Source organism: Kryptolebias marmoratus, linkage group LG6 (genome assembly GCF_001649575.2).
Source record: "Kryptolebias marmoratus isolate JLee-2015 linkage group LG6, ASM164957v2, whole genome shotgun sequence".
NCBI lineage: Eukaryota > Metazoa > Chordata > Actinopteri > Cyprinodontiformes > Rivulidae > Kryptolebias > Kryptolebias marmoratus.
The window spans coordinates 25,163,775-25,180,292 of record NC_051435.1 but is presented as its reverse complement, the minus strand read 5'-3'; the positions used below and the strand labels follow the sequence as shown (position 1 = coordinate 25,180,292).

At 38.0% G+C, this 16,518-nt stretch overlaps 2 protein-coding genes across 7 annotated transcripts in view; one reads left to right on the top strand and one right to left on the bottom strand.

Annotated features, from left to right (window-relative positions):
* Positions 1-12,965, bottom strand: part of vwa8 (von Willebrand factor A domain containing 8) — a 145,753-nt gene extending 132,788 nt beyond the window's left edge. The window contains exons 1-4 of the mRNA XM_037976242.1: positions 12,662-12,965; positions 3,893-3,970; positions 3,669-3,799; positions 1,106-1,216 (exon numbers count right to left, since the gene is read on the bottom strand). Coding sequence (XP_037832170.1) covers positions 1,106-1,216; positions 3,669-3,799; positions 3,893-3,970; positions 12,662-12,800 — 459 coding nt within the window. The 5' untranslated portion in view covers positions 12,801-12,965. The remainder of the gene's footprint in view (positions 1-1,105; positions 1,217-3,668; positions 3,800-3,892; positions 3,971-12,661) is intronic.
* A 1,337-nt stretch (positions 12,966-14,302) lies between these two features.
* dgkh (diacylglycerol kinase, eta) overlaps positions 14,303-16,518 on the top strand; it is a 134,317-nt gene continuing 132,101 nt past the window's right edge. For 4 of the 6 annotated variants that reach the window (XM_017431817.3, XM_017431816.3, XM_037976156.1 and 1 more), the window contains exons 1-2: positions 14,306-14,708; positions 15,484-15,663. In XM_017431817.3, coding sequence (XP_017287306.1) covers positions 14,661-14,708; positions 15,484-15,663 — 228 coding nt within the window. In that variant the 5' untranslated portion in view covers positions 14,306-14,660. Of the gene's footprint in view, positions 14,709-15,483; positions 15,664-16,518 lie in introns of all 6 variants that reach the window. The other 2 variants (XM_037976157.1, XM_037976155.1) reach the window with 1 other exon arrangement.

The window sequence follows — 16,518 nt, the reverse complement described above, 5'->3', positions numbered from 1 at the left end:
AGAACGAGATCGCGAATACAAGCGGCTGAAATGAGTTTCCTCCGCAGGGTGTCTGGGCTCTCCCTTAGAGATAGGGTGAGAAGCTCGGTCATCCAGGAGGGACTCAGAGTAGAGCCGCTGCTCCTCCACGTCTAGAGGAGCCAGTTGAGGTGGCTCAGGCATCTGGTTAGGATGTCTCCTGGACGTCTCCCTGGTGAGGTGTTCTGGGCACGTCCCACCGGGAGGAGGCCCAGAGGAAGACCCAGGACACGCTGGAGGGACTAAGTTTCTCGGCTGGCCTGGGAACGCCTTGGGATTCCCCCGGAGGAGCTGGCCCAAGTGGCTGGGGAGAGGGAAGTCTGGGTCTCCCTGCTTAGGCTGCTGCCCCCGCGACCCGACCCCGGATAAGCAGAAGATGGATGGATGGATGAATGGATGTGTAGATGAGAAGGTGGGAGGAGGATGAGCTTCAGTCAGATGGAGATTTTGACAACTTTTTTTTTTTCTGAAAAAGACAACATGTCCTGACAAGACATATTGTGTGACAGTACCAGTATGCAAACAGGAAACATTTTTAATTTGTAGAACTTTTTGTAAGAAGGTCATAACTACAAACAGCATATTTGTCAAAAAAAATCTCAGTCTCTAGCTACCCCCACACAGACATATCCATGACTTATTTTCCATTCAGCTTACTTAAAGTTTATATATATCAAACAGCTTTCTGGTATAAGTTGCCTTAAAATATTGTGAATAAAACTTGTAAAAATACAAGACTCTACAAAACATGCTTCAAGTCGCATGTACTCAAAATAGTTTACATCCATGTTTCTCAAACTGTGATACAAGATGATACAAGTACCACTGGTGGTACTCAGGATATCATTAGTGGTACTCGGAAGAAATTTTGGGATGAGCTATTAACAAGTTAAATAAAAAGCTCATTAATCATCAAAAGCTGATCTGTAATGCAAAACTAAAAAGCAGAGACAGGCAAAAAGATGAGTGATTTTCACTGTTGACAATAGCAAAGATTAAGGTATATCATAAGAAAGAATGATCTGTAAAGAAGTGTTTATGCCATACTTAGATTCTGCTTGATAGACAAAATGAAAAACAGATTTACCTGGTCTATGTAGAAGGCGGTCCCTGATCGAATCTCCCTCCTCTGCTTCAGGTCAGTCTCTGTGGTGTCCCTGGACAGTGCCATATACTCTACTTCTCGTTTGGTCAACTCCTGGTTAACAACGAGGAGATAAATGAGCTCACATTTAAGTGGCCACATGTGTTTTTATGTAGGACTAAACAACGTTTTTCAGCCCTTTTAACCCATCCCACAACCTGAACTAATGTCCCACATTTTTATTTACTCTACTCTTAAAAAAATCAACAAGGCAGGACAAAGGCCTTTTGAACATTTGTCCTAAAACTAGTGGCAGTGGTTCTTGAAAACTTTATATTCAAAACCGGATTAGATCTGATTTTTTTGCGGCTGTCATTGTGTATGTGGGTATTTGGACTCTATTAATGAAGGCTTCTTGCTGTGAATGTGCAAACTCTTGATAGAAAATGAAGATACTAAGAGTCAATCCACTTCACTGTAATCAGCCTTTCATAAAACAAAACTTCTGTGTTTCTCCACTTGGTGTTAACTTGGGGTTTGTAAATAAACTCAGAGTTTGTTAAATCTCCTTTCTGGAATACCCTCAGGGGCTAAACTTGCATTCAGAGTCTTTGAAGTTGGAAACCAGCAGGAACCAATTTACAGAAGCTGCTATGCTGTATTTTTAGAAGCAGCATCTGCACACTAGGGATGTGGGGCTTTAAGTCCCGCCTACAGCCCCACGCATAATTCAGTTCAATTCAATTCAATTCCAAAAATACTTCAATAATCCTAAAAGGGAAATTAAATGTTGTTGTAGCTCATAATCCTGGTTTCGTTAAAGAGTTGTTATAGAAGCTGATGGCTGTGGGCAGGAAGGATCTCTTGTAGCGGTCTGTCCCGATGTGTCCTCAGTCCTGGTGTCCTCAAAGAGCTCCACCATGTGAGCCTCGCTAGCCTCCTGCGGAGCCATGATGGCTGAGCTCTGGAAGATCAGGTCGGTCTTGAAGTCCTGGAGGATCTCCCAGACCACATGCTGGAAGGGCAGCTTCTGGATGAGCTGCTTGGTGGACTTCTGGTGGCGGTGGATCTCCCCGAGAGCCACGGTACCGGGCCTGTAGCGGTGAGGCTTCTTCACTCCGCCGGTGGTCGGGGCGCTCTCGCTGGTGGCTTTGGTGGCGAGTTGCTTCCTGGGAGCTTTACCTCCGGTGGATTTACAGGCAGTCTGCTTGGTTCTGGCCATGACTGGACTTCAGGGTTCTTCACGTTTAACACTTGTTGTCATGGTTACGCATCATAACAAAATGTCCAAAAGTAAAAAAGGTTTCAGTAAAAATCCTTCCTGCTGCACAGCATCCGATACCAGAGGAAATATTCATCCAAAAAAACTGATTTACATCCAGAAAAAAAGAGGAATAAAGTTTTCAAAAGCAATATCTCAGAATGAATGTAACAGACACTGTGTCCCAATCACTCCAACTACAGCTATCTTGAGCGGCGCAATTTTAGAAGCATGCATCTCTAATCATGGTGTTACATGAGCTTTTCTTTGAATCATGATATTATTAATTACAACAATGTCCTTTTTTTTAGGATTTAAAACTTTCACTGAAACCAGCCGACAGGGAAATGGCCCCATTTCAGCTTCAACTTCCGGGTCCACATCAGAGGTCTCACTGTTCACATACAGAAGTGCCGTCTAGTCCTGGTCCTGGAGGGCCATTATTCTGCATGTTTTAGGCGTTTCTCCACTTTGACACACCCGATTGAATGAATGAGTGATTAACAGGCTTATGTAGAACTTGACGACCTGCTGAAGAGCAGAGAAACAACTAAAATATGCAGGACAGTGGCCCCTGAGGACCAGGATTGGACACCACTAACAAACAGTCTTTGGAAACACCAGACTTTTTTTTTAATTCCTTAGCTGTATCACAAGACATCTCAACAATGCCATTCTTTAACTTTTAGGGGAAAGTTGGAAAATACTGCAATGCTTATAATGAGAAAGGCATGTTGTTATCTTTTAATATGACCTTTTACAACCAGTCCCAGCTGCCCATTTATTATTACCCCATAATAAAAGATACCTGATTTAATTGCTATTTAATGTAAATATTGATCAGAAATGTGGTTCTACAATGTTTTTAACTAACTGCAGCTGTTTAGCAGTTTACATTTAATTTACATTTACCTGATTGTTTACTTATTTATAAAAAAAAACACAAAATTTGGTAATTTAAAATATAAAGTTTTGCATGGAAGCTACTACAAATGGCTGAAATGAGTTCTGTCTGGCACAACATAAATAAATAAATCCATGTATTCTGGGCTGGAGCACTTTCTTCTTTGTTATATCCAAGTTCAGCAGAAGAAAATTACGTCAAACAACTGATATCTAATTTTTATTAATTAATGTGAAACAGATCGTTTGTTTCTTATTTTATCTTGATCTTTTTTCTTCTCTAGGTTTGTGCGAGTCATGTATTACATTTATTAGCACTGGCAAACTATTTCATTCACATCATGTCTTATCAAGTATTTTCCTAAACACAGTGTTTAGTGTGTGAAAAATGTCAGCACTCACAAGGTACTGCATTGCTACGGATCGTCTCAGGGGTCCTGGAGGTCCTATAAGAAAAACATCTTGGCCTAAAAGGTCTTTCTGCATGATCCATCGAAGGTGCTGAGCCACCATCTGTGGCAGGGAGTCTGAAACTAGGAGCGCCAGACAGGGAAATTATTTTATTATGCCAGCATACCTCAGGTATCACTAAATAGTCAAAAGGATTCTGAAAATTCAATACATACAGTATTTGAGAGGAACAAGTTCTGGATTCTGGGGTGTTTTGAGTTTGTAAATGATCTCACCGATCTTCACTGTGTCACCTACAAAAGAGAGAAAGGGTGAAAAAAAAAATACTGTTATACTCATTTTCTACAGCTATTTGCTAGAAAACTATCCAAAGACTTCTTTGTAAAAAAATATTTTAAAACAAAGCATTTTCTAAAGTCATTGTTTCCAAAAAGTTCCTTAATGTATTTTAATCTGGTTCATATAAAACTAATCAATGTTTATTGTGAAAAAGACCACATGTATGTTGGGTAATTTCTCTTGGTTAGAAAATACTGAGAAGTTTAAACAGTACAGAGAAAATGATTTTATGAGAATACATCTTCCACTGGCTTTTCCTGAGACAGATCAAACTGTCTGCTTGGATAAACAGCAACAAACACTTGTTTTTTTTTAGTAGAAATACACTTTCTGAACCATACAGTGCTTTTGTATAATATTAACAATTGCTGTGGTTTCCCCTTTTTAGCTGAAAGAGTGAAATGGAATTGGTTGACAAGATAGTAATGATGCATGGTTTGGAGATTATGGGACTAACAATTAAAAGACTAGCTTTTCTTGAATAGATGCATATCACCCCCTGCTTTTAATGACGTGGTCTTAATTTATGATGGCTGCCACAACCACATTTTGCCAGATGTTTTAAAACTCAGTTCTCAGTGATTACCACACAAACTTTACCTCCTTAGGGATCAAGCCCATGGAGGCAAGGGAATGAAACTTCGAACCAGCAGTATTTCCGTGCTTCCAGCGGAGCATGAAACTCTATTGAAACTGTTCTGCTTTTTTTATTATTATTTTCCATAATATTTATTTTTTATTCTACAAATAAAAGTCATACTGCAGTCTAAACCATAAGGCATCTTGAGATGACAGCTACGCAGTTGTAACTACAGCTTGTGTGTGTGGATCACAAAAATACTCAGATAGGCACCAGCTCCCCGCGACCCTTAATGGAGAAGTGGGTAAAGAAAATGGATGGATGTCCACCCATGGGGGTGCTATCATTGGGGCATTTTGCATTTTGTCCTGTAACTTCTAAACCAAAAATTACGCAATTTAAAACCTTGTATCTACACATTCCTTGTAGAGTTATGTTCCATGGAAGCCCAGCCCATTTTTGACAAAAAATATATATATTATTATCATTACCATTTATTATCAAAAATGTGCAAGTTATGCTTACACAAGTATTTAAGGCTGGCTGGCTAAAAACATGTTTTGGTTACATCTTGAAAACAACAACAGTCGATGAGATGAAATTTAGACTGCTGTTGGGGAAGCCAATTCTGAACTACTGGACCAAAACTGACAAACACTGAGCCATTGAAGGCACTATAATCTATGAAGACTTTCATGCAAAATAGTTATTGGATGTTGATGAAATTTGCTATGATTTTTAGGATATTGCCTTGAGGTCAGACCTAAAAGGTCATAAAGCTCAAATTCTGGGGGTATGGCTTATTACATCTCAAAGAAAAATCTTTAACAGAATCAAGCTTATAGTCAAAACTGTCAAATTTTTGAAAGGAAAAATAAAGTATGCTACCTGCTATATAACAACAAAAATCTACTTGCATCAACCTATAGGTGGCACTAATATTATGGCTGAAACATCTAGAAGAGCAGCCAAAAAAAGCTTATCAGGAAAAGTTGTTTTGTTGTTAAATGACCGAGTTATGTTTATGCAAGTTTTTGCTTGCTAACTAGCTTTAAATTAAAATAGCCATATCTGATCATAAACATCAAATTCATACCATAGGTCCAGTTTATGTCCTTTGTTTCATGTTTACCTGACTCTAGGGGGTGGGATAAATCTATCTGAAAAATGACCACACCGATTTCAACCAAATGTTATACACGTGGTTAGGATCACAACCTGAGCCGTTTCTTCTGATAAAGTAATAATTGGCAAAAGTGTGCATGGATTATGGATCATACAAAAAAGAAATAATAATAAGAGTAAATTAGCACAACTTTTTCGAGTTACTGGTGTTTTCCAGGCTGACTTAGTCAAAAAGTTTGATTTTTGTTTGAATAGGTTCAATCATTAGCATTTATTTTTTCATTTAACAGTACGCAATATGATTAACATTTTTTTCTTGTTAAAATTGTTATCCGAGGGGCACAGAAGAAATCGTGAATGTACACAATGCTTAGCCGGTCAGTGATTTTATTTTCAGAATTTCCTGACAAGCTGGTGATCTTTGGTGAATTTCTGCATGTTTAGAGACATTACAGACAGTTCAATTATACTGACGTGCAGTGAGGATGAATGGCATCTAGGATTTTGATCCACCCTTTTTAGAAGCCTTGTCTAATTTTGAAAACGTAGTATGCAGGTCAGACAGAGTACCTGCTCTAGTACTTAGAGGCAAAGAGATACACGTGTATATTTTTAGGGTTAACACATTTTGATCATTATGTTCTAAAATAAAACTAGCATTATCAAGTACTTTATATCGACGTAATTGTTGAATTGAAATGAATGTGTTTGTCGAAATCACTTCACTATAAAAATAGACCATATTTGCTAAATATTCAAAAATGTGCGTAAATATTTCTGTCTTTTATGTTACACAGAGAGAATCCTGATAAAAAGTTGTTCAGGAGAAGTTGTGTATTTGCTAAAATGAGCCAGTTACATTCATGCAAGTTTTATGAATTGTAAATAAATTTATTGTAAAAGTTGATAACCCCTTCATGAGTAACTGTACCTAATCCTATATATGTACACCACTAGGAAGCACTATAACTGTGAAGAGTTTCTATCAAATCATTGGACAATGGAATGAAAAGCAAATCAAAGAAACATACTTACAACATTTTAGTTGTTACCTCCAATATGGCAATGGCTACTTAAAAACCTGTGTGTGGCCTATCAGCAAGAAAAACAATGTGATTTTAGTAAAAACAATTCTCTAAAAATCAGAAATGTGCCCAATGGTGTCAGGATTTGGGTTTTGTTTGGTATTTTCTTTGAGCTTCTTTTGGGTTTATTTAATCAATCAATCAATCCTCTTTATTAGACACAATTATGGTCCATAAACAGACAGAACAATAAAAAATGAAGTAAAATAGAAATAATAAAATAAAATAAAAATAAAATAAAATAATCATTCACTGACATATAAACTAAAACGCGAGTGATTCCACAAACTGGAGAAGAACCTTATTGAGCTATGAACAGGATTGATCAAAGTCTGAATGATGCTGTTTGCAGAGTCTGTTCATCTACACATACAGTACATCTGTGCATAATGTTTCGAAGCACAGCAGCGCAAGTTGGTACATTGGCATTCACAAACATCTGACTGGCACGGCTCCATCGCTGCGCTCTAAGGAGCATCCTCGTGCCATCATTATAAGCGACCTGAAATTTATTCATACTGCTTTTCCTGTAGCGCCGCCACAGGTGGGCTGTATACATTGGAGTACAATATGCTTTGAAAAGTGCAGTTTTAACAGATACTGAACACATGGAGAACTTCCGAAGAAGCATATTAGCTTGTACATATTGAATACAATGCTGCCTGTGAATATCTCTATCGTCAGACAGGTCAGTGGTGATGTAACGTCCCAAATATTTGACCTCATCAGTGACCTGGAGGATGCTACCGGACAGGGTGAAGTCGGGGAAAGATAATTTGGTATCTTCTTTGCTCTTGACAATCATGATGTTGCTCTTTTTTGCATTGTATTTAATATCATGCTGTAACCCATATTAAGAGCAAACCCTTACCAGTTGCTGCAGACCAGCACTGTATGGACAAAATAACACAAGATCATCAGCATACATCAAGTGGTTGATGGTTCTATTACCAACCCGACAGCCAGTCCTACATTGATTCAACAGCTTAGATAAATCATCCATATATAGGTTAAAAAGACAAGGAGACAAGATGCTACCTTGTCGCACACCATTACCCACATAAAAAGAAGATGATACAGAGTTTCCCCATTTTACCGACAATCTCTGGTGAGCATACCAGTACACTAAAATTCTTAATAAGTATTTTGGAACTCCTCTCTCGTGTAATTTGTAAAACAATTATTCATGAGTAACATGATCAACTGCTTTTGATGAATCTATAAAACACATAAAAATTGGAGTATTATGTCTCTTGTATAGATCTAAGATTTCCTTGAGAGCAAAAATGCACATATCGGTGCCAAGTTTTGGTTTAACACCAAACTGATTATCAGATGTGGCTATAAACGCCTCGATTAACAGAACCCTCTCCAAAACTTTTGATAAAATACTGGCCAAAGCTATGGGCCGATAGTTGTCTTTGCTATTTATTTTAACAGCCTTATCTTATACAATAGGCACTAAAATCACAGACAGCATAGAATTTGGTAAAATGCCATAAATTAAAAACCCAGTGAAACAGATAGCCAACAAAGGAAACATTTTCCTACTCGCAAATTTTAAGTGCTCAGTAGATATCTTATCTGCACCACATGCTTTATTATTTTTCAGCTTCAGAACAATATCACTAATTTCCTGTGACAAAATAATAACGTCTTCATGCGTATCTATGTTGTCCATCACAAAGGGATTACTCTTACTACAATTAAACAGTTCATAATAATGTTTCTTCCATAAATTAATAATTTTGTCTGGTCTGGTTACACCATCAATGTTTGCTGGCAAGGATGTTTTTAAATAGTTGACTTTTTTAATTTTTTTCCAAAACTCAAAAGGACTATTAAATTGAAATTTTCTTGCTAATGACTCAGATTTAAGTGCATTTTCATTCCTCTTAAGAAATCGTAAGGCATATTTAAAATTTGCATTTGATCTCTTCTTGTAGTCAAATAGAGGACCATATTTAGGTTTGCCAGATTCAGCCCATAGTTTGAAAGCCCTTCTGGCCTCTGCATAAAGCTCTTTAACGTAATCATTCCACCCTGGCTTTACTTTGTGCCTTTTAGTTTTATTCAAAGACCTACCTGAAATTAAAAGGGATTCTACAATCTTCTCATACAGTGAGCACAACTCTTTGCCGTGTTGTTCATTTTTACAGTTACTTTTTGGCAAAACAATATCATTCAACAAGATTTCAGAGTGGACGTGGAACACATTAAGATCCTGCTCAGTCAAATTGTCCCAATATATTTTTTCTTCTTGTGTGTCATTATTCATGGGCAAAATATCTGATGAGTCGCCCATTTTTATAGACAAAGAAAAAGGGATATGGTCAGATGTTGCAAATTCATAATTAATCCTGATAGACTCTAGAGAGTCATGTGCATCTTCAGTGCAGATACAGTGGCCTAACCATGATGTTGTGTGCCACGCTTCACTGATGTAAGTGTAGCTACCAACAGGCAAAAGTATTTTACTAGAGAGAATCAACTCATTAGTGGAGCAAAACTGCTTTAAGTGATTGGCAAACAACGATTTACAATCTCTTACATCAGCATTCATCTCACCCACAATAAATAAACAAGTGGCTGGATTATCCTGGATAAATGACACAACATATGCCAGCCTATTAAGACATTCATCTTCAATCTCTGGATTTTTGTAAGGTGTATATATATTCAGTATAATGAAGTTTTTATTTCCAAAACTGAACTCAAGTCCTATAGCCCAATCAACGTCCAGCCTGATCACTTTAATCAGCTGATCGTATCTTTTATGCCACAGCACTGCAACTCCACCGGAAATTTTGCCTAACACCCTAATACAGCTTCTTTTATTTTGTTATTTAGTTGTCTGGGTTTTGTTCAGTCTTTGTTCTTTGAGTCTTTGTTTCTTGTCATTTTGCTCTTGACCTCAGTCAGGACTTGTTTGCCTGCCACGCCCATCTCCACCTGCTCACAATTATAATCCCTCACCTGAGCCCACTTCTTTAAAACCCGGTCCTCTCCTCCACCTACTCGCTGGTTCATTGTTTGTCCTGTCATCCTAGTTGTCTTGCTCTCTTCGTGTTTGCTTCGTTCTATGGATTTAGTTTATGTTTTGTATTGCTGCCTCGTCAGCTTTTTGTTTTTGTTTCTTTTATTTTAAATAAATTATTTTATTCTTGGACTTAAGATGAGTCTGCACATTGGGTTCGCTGCCATCTCCACTCAACCCGACAAGTGGAACTACAGTTACTACTATTATTACAATTACAATTAGGATGAATTCCCTAAATGACCCTAAACATTTTTTTTTTTTTTTACCCAATTCCAATTTTTTGATTCACCGTGACACATATTACATTTGTTCATGGCAGCTTGAATGTGACAAATCTGATTTTTTCATATCCAACCCAGGTCTGAATTGGATCCATATGATTTTCCAAGACACCGCAGTCACTGTCGGCTTCGACTCGCCTCCGCACAGAGGCAGCAGCCACAGCTCCAAAAAAGCTTGTCGCTTTTCTTCTTCTCCGGTTTCTTTTATCTTATACTGTTTGGATGAACTATTGACCCCGACTGGACAGCAACTTCAGAATCAAGACACACACGCTAACACTCGCAGCGTCCATATTTACTTCTGTAAACTCAGTGGAGGATTTGAAGTGAGTACATCAGGAAATAAAGAAAAGAGGAAGATCACAGTGATGATTGGATGTGGCAGTCTCCTTAGGAAGCAACTAAAAGAAGAAGAAAAACTGAATTAAAAAAAAAAAGCAAAGTAAATGTATATTTTCCATATATTTTTCTTCCTAATTTGAGCCTGTAGTTTGCACAAAACTACAAAATAAATCTGTCAATTTTAATTTATTTTTTAAATTCCTTTATGGTTGTTGTAGTGACCCAGAGATGCAGACTCCACCAGGACTCAAATGTAAGAAAAGGATTTAGTAAAAATAATCTAAATTAAAACAGTGCAGCAAAAAGTACAAAGCACTAAGGAAACCATGAGGAGCACATGAGGGACCAGGCAGGCAAACACACCAAAACCTGACAGAATTACTGACTCAACACGGGACCTAGCACTTTCAGTGTTCAGCTGAGGGGTGGCCCCTTGAAGAACTTCTCACTATCAATACACAACTTTGGAGGCTGATCCTACCCACTTCTTGCAATACTGACCCATTATATTGGACTACTGCATATACAACTATAGAGATTTTTTTTTCAACTGTACTTCTATTCATCCTTGAACTATACCAAGTAAAAAAAGAAAGGTAAACCATGTTAAAATTCAAATTCCGGGGATTATTATTGTCATGAACTTCTACTGTTGTCACAAAAACTGCCAAAACTTTGACATATTGTTAGAGATTGCCATGAAATTTTCAGAAAATGTTCTATGATGAATGCTCAAAAGTTTTTTTCAGTGTTTAGAATTATCAGTTAATAATAATTAGTTATTAATCAGTTATTTTTAATTAATTACCTGGTAATAAACCTTTATTCACCCCAAAGACTGAGTCTGTTACTGCAGCAAATATTATCATTAACATTTCTACATTTTCCTGCTGGGAAAAAGGATGTGCTAACAAATCAAATACCTGTACTATCTCTATTCCAAAACTTAACCAACAGTCTATTGGATTTTTGAAAAAGTTTTTTTTTTTTTGCATATTCAGGAAAATCAAGCAGCTTTTGTTGGAGCACAGCTATCTCTCAAACAGGAAGTAAACAACTAGATGACAATTGGAATTTAGGGTACATTCTCCATCATAACATTTATTTAACCAGGTAAAAAAAAAACTCTACTATCTCTTTCAAAAGGGACCTAGCAAGAATCCATTTATGATTAATGCAGATTCCCATTATTCCAATCCACTTGCCAAGAAAAGCTTTTTTTGGAAGGGAGGGGCATACTTTTTGTTAAAGAAAGAAATTGTCACAAAGTCATTGAAATAACTTTAAACTGACAAAAGTAACAAGCAGAAAAAAAATTTACTTAAATCAACTAATGAAAATCAGACATGGTTTTTGAATTTTGGTTCAACAGAATTATTTTAAAAACAGCAATGAAACTGGCCTTGACAAAGACTGGTGCGCCCAGAAGAAAATGAAAATAATTTGACCTTCGGGACATATTGATTTAAGGTGTTTCCTGTAATCAGCATCACAGGTGTCTGCCTGTTTAAAGGGTGAAAAGTCGTCATCAAGCTGTTTGGTATGATTCTGTGTACCACACCGTACATGGAGCACAGAAAGTTAAGGAGAGAGTTGCCTCAGGAGCTTAGAAAGGAAATTATTTACAAGCACGAAGCTGAAACATGCAGTCTTGAGAAGGCAATGTTCAGATCTGAGACAGATGGAGCACTTTGCTCATGAGGAGTGGGCCAAAACACCTGCTGACATGCAGAAACTGCTTGATTGCAGTGATTGTACAACAAAATATTAGGGTTTGGGTACCATCCTTTTTGTCAAGCCCGGTTTCATTAGTTTATTTTTGAAATGATTTTGTTAAAAAAAAGTTCTTATAGTTTGTTTTGTCCGTTTCAAGTTATTTCAATACCATTGTGTGTTTTTCTTTCTTTAACGACAAAAACAGATTTGTCCGTGTCTGTATGTACTAATAACAAAAATGAATGACCTTTTACCCAAACCTTAGATCCAATCTTACACACTTCAACTAATTTGTTTTAATCTGCCTAAAAATACATAAACTCTGTTTGTCCAGAAAGATCAAGCCGATTTCTACACATAAACTGAACTGTCAGTGTTGCATACAGTTAAAAACTATATACCAATCAAATTAAACAAAGCTGCGACCTCCGTCTGCTGTGGCTGTTGTTGAAGCTGGATTAAAGATGACAGGATACCTGAGGATGTGGTGAGGAATTTGACCTCATGGGTCCTCCAAAGCCAGCCGTCTCGTCCCAGAACTGAACCCAGAATGTTCCGGACTCTTCTGGCAGCCACAGCCGCCGCTGAGCCACTGCGCAGTAACTGGGAGCTCATCCCTCAGATGTTTGTGTTTGTCGCTATAAAACAAAGAAGTACAAGTGGGAAGTCACACTACGGTCTGCGGCTTTATTCCCATTTCTGGACATCTGTCAGCTCATTCTGAGAAGTACAGAACCCGGAGGAAAATAACGGAAGAACAACGTGGTCCCACACCAAAGTCTTCCGTCGGAGTTCAACCGGTTAAAGAATAGTTCCGCTGTGTTTAACGTATTAATAAAACATGACTCTAAATGTTATAACCATCGAAATGTCAACAATTATTAAAACATAAAAATCAACTTTTCTACTTAACAAAAATAAATAGAACAAATAAATAAAAAGGACAGACAATGTATGCTTAACATGTTCAAAAAGATTAGGAAGAAGCATACAAAAAATGTATTTAATCTGACCCATTCTCTGTTACTTAGAAACTAAAAATTGTCTGTTTACTTCCTCTTTTACCCTATCATCAGTCCTTCTTATAAACACTAAATATAACATTTTGGTTATGTTACCCTAGTAACAATTCAAATAATACACACAATTAGAATTATTTATACATACAGCTTGGACATATTCTCAGCTCATTAGTCAGTCAGCTTCACTGCACATACACAAATCCAAAAGGTTTCTATTTTTGTACCAGCACTTTGAATTTTCCCCTAAAATTACAGTAACAGTAGGTTAATTTATTGCTTTATACATAAACTGTACATGAAAATGAACTAGATTGGTTTTATTATTTGGGATTTTAAGAGTAGTGGATTTGTAGGATATCTCTAAAACTATACTGTTTTCCAGTTTGTTTGTTTTTAATTTTCCATACATACATTTTTTGCACTTCTACATAGATTGTGCTTTTTTAGCCATTCATATATCAAAATGTTTGACTCATTCAGCAGATGGGTGTCATAACATCTTCATGAATCAAACAGCTTTTCTTGGAGCACATGACTTAACTTGCAAATATTTCCCCATTGAAGTAATTGAGATCAGTTCAGCTCCTTCAAAAACATTGTTTTGTTTGAAATCTGCATCAGCATGGTTGCTTTATTTTTTGTTGTCTTTAGCTACCATTCTGCTAGTTTTAGCATTTAGCTTAGCTAGCTTCTTTCAACTGTTGACTATTCTTTTGCAGCTTTAGCACTGTGACACTGTTTTGCTTAGTATCCTTTTAAGCTTGTTTTTTTGCAACTTTTAGTTTTCTGTTTCCTTTATCATTAAGCCAGCCTTTTGCAGCTTTTAGCCTCTAGTTAGGCTTTTGATACAAGTTTTTAGCAACCCTCTTTCTGTTCGAGCTTTTAGCTAGCTTTTTTGCTACTTTTAGATTTTAGCTACCAGCTTGCTACTTTTAGCTTTTTGTTAGCTTCTTGCTATTCATAGTTTTTACCTATCATTTTCCTACATTCAACACTTTTGTTACTTTGAGCTTCATTTAGCTTCAAGTTGTTCTTCTTCTAACTTCAGTTTTTTTGCAGACATTTGCAGACTCTCAGCACTCCATATTCTGCGTGTTCACAGAAAATTGTATTTTGTCATTTTCATTTAAATAAAACAAACTGGATTAAGACGATGAAGCCAGTTCTTGTTCAAACTGCAGCTCTATCTGAGCGCACGTGACAGTGACAGACCGCTCGCGAGCCGCGCGCTTCTCAGCTCCTCTGATGTTTATCACGTGGAGCGCTGAGAAGCTCAGCCCTTTGAAAGAAAGGAAAAGAGCCTGACGCCGAGGGAGGACGCGGGCAGCTCTCCATCTGCTTCTCCGTGTGCAGACGGGTGGTGGAGAGTGAACCAGGCTGAATTCCTCCACAGTGGCCCCCTGACTGGCTGTTTGTCTCCCCCGCAGCGGACAACGAAGCAGAGCCTGAGATTATGGACGATGTGTATCAGTACAGCCGCAGCCTTGCCTGGGAGGAACTGGTTAGTACCCACCGCTTCTGTCTTTGCTCATTAATCTCTTTTTTTTTCTTCCCAGCATAGAAAAGCGAACAGATAGATTTCATGAAGTGAATTTGCTGCTTCAACAGTGAGTTTTTGTCTTTGTTTCTTCTACTGTTCGTGCGTAAAGCGCCTTATTGTCGATATCTGTATACTAGACTGGAACTGTGAGGCGTGTTTGTGACTTTCGGAAATTTAGTTTGCCGAAAAACAATTAGTATGATATAGATGAAGGTATTTTAAAACAAAAAATATAACTCCAGTTCTTGGTTTTTATTTCTTCGCCAAGCCTTTTTGGAAACTTGGGAGGAAATTAACTTTAAGTGCCTTGTCTCAGCCAGTTTCAAGTAATTGGATTAAAAATGTAAACATTTAGGTAAATAATGTATTTTAGGGTAACGTATGCGTACTAGAAGTCTTGGAAATGTTTGTCCGTGTAGTATTCTAACATGACATGTAAAGAAATGTAGGTTTATTTTCAGCATAAGGCTGTATTGATTTGAAAGGGAAATCCAGCCTCCTTTGTGGGTCTGTCATGTCGCGGACATGGAGCTCCTGCTCCTGCTCCGTCCCCCGCACGCGCATCAGCCCACGCGCTCCTCACGATCCATCCTTCCCGTCGAGGCGCAGGAAGATGACGGCGAGGAAAGACACCTCCCGGCCGCTCAGCGCCTCTCGTCTCCAGCAGCAGACGAAGGAGAGGAAGGGAGCTGCGGAGCGGCAGCTTATGGCTAACCCCGCCTGCTTCCATCGACAGGAGGCAGAGAAGCCAGGGCCCGTGTCCGTGTCCGTGTCCGCGGCGGGGGTCCATGCCCATGTGATCGGGGCTGTCGCCGGCTCCGGCGCTGCGGACGAGTCCTCTGACAGCGATGCTGAGCAGGAAGGGCCCCAGAAGCTGATCCGGAAGGTCTCCACTTCTGGACAGATCAGGAGTAAGGTAAGAGATCTGTGTTCCTGTGGGAGGATTGGGGGGGGATGTAAAATCGGCCATCATGCTCGAGCAGGCAGGACTGAACACTTGGGGTAAGAGTTGTGTGACAGTGGATTGCTAAAACCTGTTGCACATAGTCATGTTACCCCTGGTGATCCATTTGTTTTTTTTTAAATTCAGCTTTAGAAAGACCTGATTACTTCTTATTATGATCACAAGTTTGCATCAAATATTAAGTCAATTATGTTGAACATAGCCAGCAAATCATGAGGGAAATTGAAAGATTCTTTGAAGAAATGCCTTTCATGTCTTAGACTAAGATTATCTCCTGATGAAAAATGGAATAGAATAGAATAATCCTTTATGTGTATGTCAGTGGGTACGTTTCAGTCTGTCAGCAGCAAAGTGAAAGCAAATAGAAGTACACAGAATATACAACGTAATCACACACATTAATACACACATTACAAACAATAACAACAAAAAATAATATAACAGAGTTAGAGCCATTGTGGTCAAACCTCGTGCGATTTCATCCAGCATTGATCCTGTGAGATGTGTTAGCAAAGGTGTGACGAGAAAAAAAAATACATACATGCTGACAGAACTTGTAGTTAAAAGAAATGTAATTTTCAGAAGTCTATAAAACAAAATGGTGGAGGGACATGGACCTGCTGGGGGCAGTAAAGTATGGGGATAGTTTTGTTTTTTGAAAACTTTGTTTGTCAAACACTTTAAACATCAGCGCTTTGTAAATTTGATTAAATTTAAAGGTTTTTGCAAATTTACGTTTGTGCTCCAGTTAAAATGACAACAAATATTTAACTTGTTTAGTCCTGTTAGATTCTTTTACATGACAGT